Source organism: Scatophagus argus, chromosome 7 (genome assembly GCF_020382885.2).
Source record: "Scatophagus argus isolate fScaArg1 chromosome 7, fScaArg1.pri, whole genome shotgun sequence".
Classification (NCBI taxonomy): Eukaryota; Metazoa; Chordata; class Actinopteri; family Scatophagidae; genus Scatophagus; species Scatophagus argus.
Window position 1 is genome coordinate 25,704,007 of NC_058499.1, and position 10,398 is coordinate 25,714,404.

At 40.1% G+C, this 10,398-nt stretch overlaps 1 protein-coding gene across 2 annotated transcripts; it reads left to right on the top strand.

Moving 5' to 3' along the window:
* Positions 1–3,061: 3,061 nt before the first annotated feature.
* Positions 3,062–9,250, top strand: tmem170a (transmembrane protein 170A). 2 transcript variants are annotated; one of them, XM_046394790.1, is made up of 3 exons: positions 3,062–3,171; positions 4,311–4,481; positions 5,724–9,250. In XM_046394790.1, exons 2-3 carry the CDS (start codon positions 4,313–4,315, stop codon positions 5,852–5,854), a joined length of 300 nt encoding a protein of 99 aa, XP_046250746.1. In that variant the 5' UTR covers positions 3,062–3,171; positions 4,311–4,312; the 3' UTR covers positions 5,855–9,250. The 2 variants fall into 2 exon arrangements, with proteins under 2 accessions (XP_046250746.1, XP_046250745.1); XM_046394789.1 differs by lacking the exon at positions 3,062–3,171 and adding an exon at positions 3,234–3,531.
* The last annotated feature ends 1,148 nt before the right edge of the window (positions 9,251–10,398 follow it).

Here is a 10,398-nt window from a genome sequence, read left to right on the forward strand (position 1 = left end):
AAGCAACACACCCTCACGTTGTGTTTTGCAGTGATGTTTATTGAAGAAAATCAGTTTGAAAAAAATGATTTAGTGCTGTTGTCAGTCTTAATATTCCCTTGTTCCACCTCCATTTTTTTTTTCTTTGAATCACTGCCTCTACATAAAATGTGCTTTTATGAGGCAGTGGGTTGAGTAGGAAATTAAAATTTTATTACTTTTCAAACCAACTTAAAAGCTGCCATGGCTTTGTTCAGACATTGTGGCTGCTGCTGTTTTAGCTTTGGTTTGTTCTTCACCAGTTGCTGAGGAGAATATCTGGCCCCTGAGCTACCAAATGCTTAACTTTCTTCACCTAACGCTACAAATAAAGGACCAGCTGTTGTGTCGGGTCCATTGTTAGTCTACTGAGAAAAAAAAAAAAACAAAGAAAAAACAATCGCACATCACATAAATTTTATTGGCAGTACATCTGTTGCAGCATTATGACTGAGTATTCGTCCACATTATGTTAACTTTGAATCCTAAAATGACCAGTTAGTGCGTCTACCTGCAACTTAACACAACTTAACCCCACTTTTGTGTCAGATTATTAATTAAATTTGATCTTAATTTCTTAAGCTACGTGGTTTTTGCAGGTGGTTTACTGGACTTGTCTGTCATGACAGGTTTTACTAGGCCTCGTGCACAGTCTCACCTGAGGCAAAAAACCAAACACTCCATTACGTCTCATACAAGTACACCTATTTAAGGTGGCCAAAGTCTTAAGAAATTCCTTTCATTGGGTCAAAAATTTCACTGGAATCTGAATTTTGCAGATTTTATCAGTGGCTTTCGGCTTCCGAGGCTTTCTTTCATTGAAAGTCTGTTGTAGTTGAAGAGCAATGATGTTTGCACCACTGCAAGTTCTGGCACTCGCAGAAAGGTCAGTAATTCTTTTTTTTTTTTTTTTTTTCTGATTTTGATCAAAGATAATTAAATGTGTTCAAACAGAAACATGTTGAAAGTTTAAAACAATTTGCTACAAAAAAAATCTCTTTTATCAAGGCAAAGCCTCATCAGTACTCGATTGCAATTAAAATTTATTAGTAAGTGTTAAGTAATTACGCCCTAACATTTAGCAATGAATCTTCAGAACCACTTAGCTCTTTCTGTGTTGAGTGATATAAAAGTGAATATGAGATGTTGGGATTATTAAACATTACTGTGTGAAACAGAATCTGTCAGTTTAAGATGTACACCTGACTGAATGTCATGCCCTAATAAGATAAGATTTTCCTTTATTGTCCTACAATGGGGAAATTCACAATCAGGCCAAACTCCACAAAATACCACACGACCAGGTCGAAACCCAAAGAGAGCAGATGAGGATCTATCTGACCTTTAACCACCTTTTAGAACATGTGTAGACCCAAAACATTCGCCAAATGCTGCCTTTAATGCTTTCTTAATTGTAGTGATATGAGATGTAGGATTTGATATGGTGTTCTGAACAACAAGTTTTGAAAAAGTAAAAATATTGCACAGATGAGTGTGGTAAAACAACAAGAGGATCAGATTGAAACAATACAACATGTTATAGGATGACAGTCTACCAACTGAAAGCACAATCCTGGTGCTCTTGTATGTTTTATTGCATTGTACATCTTCCCTCAAGCAACCGCTGTTTTCAACTTCCACCTGAGACTGAAATATGGTCAAATACGTTTAGCTGAAACCGTGAACAATATGTCTGCTGACAGTGTTGACACTTACTTGTGCTGAGTAAGCTATTTTGATAGAGGTGTTTTGCACTGCCCAACAGTGATTTTTAAAAAAAAAGCAGCCACAGATCAAATTCATTTTCATATCCTGGTGACATGACGTGGAAACATGGCTGTGAATAAAATAAAACCCATTTTGAGATCTACAGCAAAAGTGGGGAAAGAATATTATTTGTAGTATTGTGGGGAGTATTTGTTGTATTGTCTATCATAGCTATGCTGCTACAGACCTATGCTGCTGGGGGACACAAACATGATCCACCCAGCAGTTCCCCCACCTCCCCAATGCCACCACCATCTCTACTCCCCCACCTCCTCTCCTCTTCTTCCTCTCCCCTCCTCTCCTCTCATCAGATCAATATATAATTCACTATTTTATGTCACTAACTGTGTGTCCAGTTCTCCTCATAGTTTTGTGTCTCTCCCTTCCTTTCTTTCTCTCTCTGTATCTTTCTGCAGGTCTCTCTCCATCCAGATCTACATGTTGAACTGCATCAGGCCCTCTGACAAACCCAGTGTCTACTGTCAACATCTGCCCATGTTGTTCTTCTATGTGGTGCTATTATAACTAACTTAAACAACATATCAGCTAAAAAACAAATACATACAATACATAGTCTTCAGAATTCCAATTCTAACAACCTGTCATGTCTGTCCTTTGTAATTTATGATGTTTACTGCATGTATGTTTCTCTCTCTCTCTCTTTCATCCTCTCTGTCCTGTCTACCTCTTCTTCCCTCCCTTCACCCAGCCGACTATCAGCAGGATGGTTCTCCCTTGCAAGCCGGGTCCTGCTCAAGGTTTCTTCCTGTTAAAAGGGAGTTTTTCCTTGCCACTGTCTGCTTGCTCGGGGGTTCAGGCTCTGGGTCTCTGTAAAGCTATATAAATAAATTGAAATGAAATATTGCAAATACAACACTTACAATACCTTAAAAGCAACAATTTATAGAAACAGTAAATTTTAATTTGCCCTCTTGCTGGAGGAAACAAACGTTCCTGGGTTATTTCCCAGGGGTATCTAAGTGGCAGTCATAGTATACAGTCATATGCTTCAGTGCTTCCCTAGAACAGGATCTCCTTTAGAACAGGACAGACTGGGTCATCTTTTACAAAAGTAAGGGAGATAACATCCCACAATTCTTGAAGACAAGCAACTTGTCACTACACATCCACTGCGTTCTATTCACTGAACTGATAAACCACAGAATAGAGTAAAAACAGGCTTCGTAAGCAAAGGTTCTACGTCACGCCTGCATTACACGTGCATGCAGCACCCCAAATTATTTTTTCCCACCGCGTGGTCCATTTTTTATGCCCATAGCACCACAGCTTCACAAATCCTTGTGAATACTCCTTTTCTCTTCCGTTTCCTGTCAAGGTAAAGGGAAAGACAACGAGTATTAGCCAATCAGGAGCAGAATGGAGCAGGTAAAGACTTCGCCATCCTAGGGAAAACAAATGGTCAACAACGGGTAGTGCGCCTGGCAGACCAGGCTCAGGGCGACAAGTATTCTGTATGACGTCAAAACAAGTTGTGTTGACAGCTAGCCCTAGCTTGATGCTAACTAGTCTTGCGTCAAGATCGATCCGTGGAAAATCCTTCACGACTCTCATGGTTTTATTCTTTTCTTGTCCATTGTTTGTTCATGTAGTGTCGAGTACCAGTTTGAGACATGCAGGATAAATATAGCGACATTGGGTTTGTCCAACAAATACTCGGTTTGAATTTAGTGCCGAGAAAAAATGGTACGCACCGAGGAAACGACACATCCCTCAGCGACTTCTCAGGTGGGCTAATGTTTGGTAGCTTGTTAGCTAAACTCACTGTTTATCAGTACTGAAATACTTTGCCGAAATGCTGCACTGGGGGTGAATGTCAGTCGTATCTAGTGTTTCTTTTTAACGAACGTGAGAAACGTGAAATGTGCCCTATTCCCATGAAAATCTGTCCCGAGTGGTTAGTTTTCGGTACGCTAGTTGTACAGGTTAGCATTGGTTAGGTACTGTGCATTAATGAAGCTAGAATGAAGCTAGCTCTCAGCCGTTGTTAATATAGTCGGATGAATTGATCTTAAAAGTTTGCTTTGATCTTGGTTGTTTTATGTTTGTTCTTTCTGTGTATTGTAGGAAAATTCAAAGCATATTTGGGGGACCATAGCTTGTATTCGGGGAATTAATATCAATTTAATGTACTAGCTGCTGCTGTGTTGGTATGAATATTTTCGGAATGTTCTCTAATGCGATCAACGACATATTGTGTTTCAAGGCTAAAATGTGGCCAGACGTGGCTCTGCTTTCCGTGCTGTCTCAACCTGTGTCCCTTTGGTGTTCGGCTGGTTTGAGATCTGATCACTGAATAATGTGTTATTCACAGCGTTTCCATAGTAATCAAACTATACAGTGAGCTTTCATCACCTGTGTTGTCACCCATACTTTTGCAAAACTTTCCATTCACCCTAATGAACAGTGCAATGGTGTGATTAAGTTGCTGTAGTGTGTCGTGGAACTCTAAACACTTTGTGCTTTGAATGGCACGAGGTGATGTGTGGTTAACTGTATTTGTCCAGAGATGTGGTATGGAGTTTTCCTGTGGGCAGCGGTCTCCTCTTTGGTCTTCCACCTGCCTGCAGCTCTGCTCTCCCTGGCCACACTGCGCCAGCACAGGATGGCCCGATTCATGCCCATCGCCATTGTCCTCATGGGCATCCTGGGACCAGTTTGTGGGGGAGTTCTCACCAGTAAGTCACATATGTGTATGTATATAGTATTTATATAAAGTCAAACAGATGTATTTATCCAATCCAGAGTACTCATATGTTTGTTTGTTTTTTATAAAATAGATACAAAAGTCTAAATTGTCCCTATTGTATATTAAAAGTTTACATTTTGGACTGGGAGCAGTGATGTAACAGCTGTCTGTGATGGCAGAATGGGGATCAGTAGGTATAAGAATGATGTTTGGAACTATTTTGACAAAATAAGTGAAATGAATGTATAATGCAAGCTATGTAACAGTGATTTACACCAATCAGCCATAACATTATGACCAGTGACGGGTGAAGTGAATAACAGTGATTATCTCATGACAATGGCACCTGACAGTGGGTGGGATAAATTAGGTAGCAAGGGAACAGTTTGTTCTTGAAGTTGATGTGTTGGAAGCAGAAAAAAATGGGTAGACATAAGGATTTGAGCAAATTTTGACAAGGGCCAAATTGTTATGGCTTAGACACCTGGGTTAGAGCATCTCCAAAACTGCAGCTCTTGTGGAATGGTCTGGATCTGCAGTGCTCAGCACCTACCAAAAGTGAGCCAAGGACAGAAAACCAGTGAACCGGCGACGGGATCCGATCCGATGGAAGAGCTACTGTAGTTCAAATTTCTGATTAGGGTTATGCTGGTTCCGACAGAAAGGTGTCAGAACGCACAGTGCACATATGGGGCTGCTTTGCTGCAGACCCGTGTCCAATCCCAAAAGCGCCTAGACCAAGCCGACTGGACCGCGTAGCAATGGAAGGAAGATGGCCGGGTCTAATCGATCACGTTTTGCTTCTCCATCATGCGGATGGTTGGGTGCATGTGCATTGCTTACCTGGAGAAGACATGGCACCAGAATGCATTATGGGAAGAGGGCATTGTGATACTTTGGGAAGTATTCTGCTGGGAAACCTTAGGGCTGTTTTGGCAGCAAAAAGGAGACCTACTCAATATTAGGTAGGTCTACATAATGCTATGGCTGATTGTGCATATATACCTTTATCAAACTGTTTGTTTTTTTTTGTGCATGCTCACTATTCATACTAAAAAATATATATAGGAATATAGCTACAATAGAGGAAAGCTAAACTAAACTGGGGTGGTTTACTTTAGTTTTCCTCTCTTGTGGAGAGGCTTCAAAAAACTTTTCTATCTGATCTTATAAAAATCAAAGTTAATAATTAACCTATTGAATCCTTATGCGTTGTTTCTTTTTTTTTAAGGTGCAGCCATAGCAGGTGTGTACAAGGCAGCAGGGAAGAGGATGATCTCTTTGGAGGCTCTTGTTTTTGGTGTTGGACAGTCATTTTGCGTCCTCATCATCTCCTTCCTCAGGGTACTCGCCACCCTTTAGCAGGAATGAGCCTCACCTGGCTGGCCCTGATGCTGCCTGTATAACACCAGTCACACCTTCTCTTCTGGAGTTTATAACGGAGCAAGACTAGATTCTTGCCAAATCATGCAACACATGCGAACCAGTCAGGTCCAGGACTTGATGTCATTTCCTACTTATGGACGAGGACCAGAGTGGATTTTATTCAACTGTCAAAGAAAGAGCAGTTTGTAAAGTAGTGGGGTTTGTTATGCAGCACTAAGCTTTGTAGGACAGTAGATTGCTGCAGTCACATCACAGGGTAACCACACACTGCACAGTGTGTAAGCTGTGTAAAACTACTGTTGACCATGGCAGAGCTTCCTCACTTTGTTCCAAAGTTAAGAGAAAACCATATTGAATAATCATCGTGAAATACATAGCAGTTCCTTCTGTTTGATGTGAAAGCAGCAGGATGCTGTTCTGTTGTGAGGAGTTACAGGTGAACAGCAGGATGACACTAACCTTTCTCAGGTGCTACGTGTGTGTGTGTCTTTGTGTATGTGTCTCTGTCACGATCAGTCTGACAAGTTAGACTCCAGAGTAACAGGCAGGCTGATGCACTGTTGAGACAGAAGATGGTGGTTATATGCAAGATTCTGACTTTTTCCCCCCCTCGAGGCCTTAATTTCTATTTTCTAACTTCCAAAGTGGTGTTTATCTTCAGGGCTGTCTTTCTTTAACACTCTGTCTCTTGCTGCTCCTTTTGTTCCTCAACATATTTTTATTTTTTGGATTCAGTTGATTCAGTTTTGACTGCCTGGGTGTTGTTGTTCATTCCAAATCAGTTTGGGTGATGAAAACATGTTCTAGCTTTCTAAGATAGTTTATTTTTAGATTAGCATAAAGATGAAAAGGATTTTGTGCAGTCTTTGTCACGCCCCTTACATGCAGCCTATAGAATGTCTCCAGTTTCCCTGGTTTGGTTGTTCCGAGTGAATCGTTCAGAGGCCTGAACCACCAGGGGACGCCCGGGTGGTCACATTGCTAAACAAACCCAAAAATATCTTTTCTCACTTTGAATGGTAATATAATTTATTATGTGACAGCCCTTTGATATTTATATATTCTAAATTATTTCCAAGTCTGATCTTGGTAGCTTTTCAATCTTTATGACCAAATATAAATGACTCTTTTATTTTTCAGCATTAAATGTACATACAGTGTTTCAACACAGGTGCACTCCCTTCTAGTTTTTATGGTCTCATTAAGTTCTCACAGTCTTGAATGATTTTAGTTGCTTTTTTAATGGCGGGTCTTTTTATTATTGTATGTGCAACTTGCTTATTTGTTTTGTTTTTGTTTTTTTTTAAAATGGAGCTTTCAGGTGATGTTGTTTGCTGTGTCTGTATTAGCAGCTACTTACTAATGATTTCAAACTAGCCGATGAACATATTGCCAGAAAAGTAATTACTGATTGTTGACATGACAGGAGTCACTTTTCACAGTGTTTGGTTTTGATTTAAGTTTCACATCTTTGTCTTGATGAAAAGCTGCTTCTGTCAACACTGTATTATGTCATTTACACAAATCAACATGAACTACACATTTTAATTCTTTTCACTTCCAATGCCAGTAAAAATGTCCGATCATTAAAGCCCTAGACTTACCAAACTGACAACACACAACTAGTGATGACTTGCTTCACCTCATGTCACCTGTGTCGTCTGTGTCAGGGCCAAAAAGTTGCACTTGAACACACCACAGTCTACAATGGCTAACTAGGATGCACATACAAGACAGGAAATAGTCCTCACTTCTGTTTCTCCTGCTCTGCTCTGACTGACTTAGCCGAACAGCCAGTCGAGTGGTTTCTCTCACTAAGGGTCTCTGCCGCCGATTCAACATCCTCAGTCGGCTGAGAAGTTGATGACAAGGGTCAACTTATGCAAATGGTGCGAGACATATCACAAAATCTAGGGCTGTCATTGGCTGACTGCCAGCTTGGTGTGTTCAGGGCCCTTAACAGGGCTAGATGAACTTGCTTGAGGGCTCAGGGCAAAAAAATTTGCAATGGGTTCCCAGGTTTTAGGTTAGTTTTATTGTTTTAATATACTCTGAGTCAGCATAATATCAAGTCAAATATTAAAGGTGAACAGAGGGTCCCCCGACAAGACGTAAGGCCAAGAGCCACCTTCAGCGCTATCTTAAGGCCCATACAATTTGAGTACCGATTGTGCTTTAATGATGCATATTACCAAATAAATACTGAAGTAATCAAATAACCACACAGTGATCCTGGAGTTGCCTGTTAAGAATCTAGTGTTGATTGTTAATAGAAACAAAATATATGGCAAAATCAGGTTGAGTCTGTGGAGTAGAGTTAGGTTTGGACCTGAGATGAAAGAATAAATAACTTTCTTCCTTTGAGATTTATTTCAGCCGTGGAGCAGATTACCTTGCGTATGACATTCCAACAGGAAATACGATTTGTCTGCTTATGCCATAACACATCTGTCCTTGAATGGCGAATAGTGGTCAAATGATCAGCTGTTTACCCTCCCCTGCTTCTTCACCACTTTCACATTGACTGCACTGAAATCATAACACCACCTTGCGAACTGCCACTGTATTGGCACGTAAGCCACTTGGTCATTTTTTATGGTAACTTGTTAGGTACACGGTACACACGGCCTTTGAGCAAGCAAACAGCAGTTTTCTCATAATCCCCTTAAAGAATTTCTGTAACCCTCCAATCCCAAAACAGCTTAAATTCTTCATATGGGCCCAGTATTCCACTCCTTCAGCTACACTTGAGTTCTGTTACATCTGCAGTAATCTCTAAAAAGTGCATGTAAATATGCACTAAATCAGACTGAAGCTAGAATGTAGACTCTTAGGGCATGGGTTTAGTTCTAGGAAGTACAGTGAGCTGAAAATGATTATATTTCAATGACGACACGCCCAGATTCTCAGGACAAGACCACTGACTACAGTTAAGCATCCATGGGACCAACAATAGGACAGGAATGGTCGTCACCAGAAGACTTCAGAGACCAAAAATGAAAGCTGTTTGAGCCTGATGAGGTGACACACCAAACCACTAACCTCAACTACTTTCAGTGACCATTAACATTTGAGTTTAATCTTCTTTTCAACTGTGAAAAGCTCAGTGTTGCATCACACTGCACACATGATTTTTTTTTTTTCGGCCGAAGACTTGGTTATGCATTGAAAAATGACAATGAAATGTGTGGCTAATGTTTGAAATGACGTTTTGTCGAGCCCTTGGCGTTGCTTTTATGCTGTGCATTTTTGGAGAATGTTTATTTTTTATGGTTGTGTTCCTCAGCTCATTGACCATGTATGTGTGCTCTGCTTCTGTTATAGCACATACTGGGAGGTTGACACATTGAGTGGGATAAAACTTAACTTGGATATTTTCTTGAGCTTGTATTTATTTTTTCTTTTATGTCCTGTTGGCAACTAAGTGGCATCTTCGTCAGCTGTCTCCGTGCTTGTAGGCAATGTCACCGGTTAGAAAAAACACCAACGAGAAGTTATCATTTCACAAGATGGATTTGTTTTGATGGAAGCCGTGTAGTTCCTCCTATCTCCCTGTCTGTTACAGGGAGTTATGGTGTATTCCTCTTTTCATATGACCCTGGTTAAGGCAGAAAATATGTGTTGGCCATGTTGGAAAGAGAGAAAAAGTTTAGAGATAAAAGCAAATGCTTTTATGTGAACTGCTGGAGACGCCAATAAATGTTCATGCAGGTAGACTTGACTGTCTCAGGGCAAACCTGAACCAAAGTTCAGCCTCGCCCATTACATTAGACTGCTAGATGGGATTAAACTTCTTATGTAAATGTTCTTGGAGGTACTTAAAACAGCAGTTGCAAAAATGTAAAAAAAAAAACAAACAAAAAACACTTAAAGATAAAGCAACACTAATGAAAGTAGCTGCACAAAAATTTCCCTTGAGCTTGTACATATGCCAGGTCTACTTCCACTGCGACAAGACAAAGGAAAACACAGGAAAATGTTAGAAATACTCATGCAGAATCAAACATGAGATTTTAAGTCGAAGTTTTGAGTTACTACACAGAATTGGGAGATTTACCTTTTCTGTCTGTATGAGACTGAGATAGCTAACACCAGTGCAGTCCTACAGGAAATCCTCCCTCCACCAAGGATCTAATGTTCAGTTTGTGTGGCGACTGTTGCTGATTCAACTGTGTGTTCACTTTGGACAGTGTAGTCAGTGCTGCTGTTGAATTACTGCATCATACCAGGAGGTATTGGAATCAGTCCTTCAGACCTTCATGGAGGTACGATTTATTTGTAGAACTGTTTGTACGCTAACCTAAGCTACATGTACCAAAACAAAAAAAAAGAAACTAAACTAAAATATCTATCAAAATATAGATGTCACACAGATCATAATTCTGATTCTGATGAAGGTTAATTTCAGTTCTTATATCTGGCATTGTAAATCTAATTTAAACTAATTTACCATTAGAATATTTATGTTTGTCATTCCCACCAATTTTACATTAATGTTCTGATTTAAAGCACCTGCACAG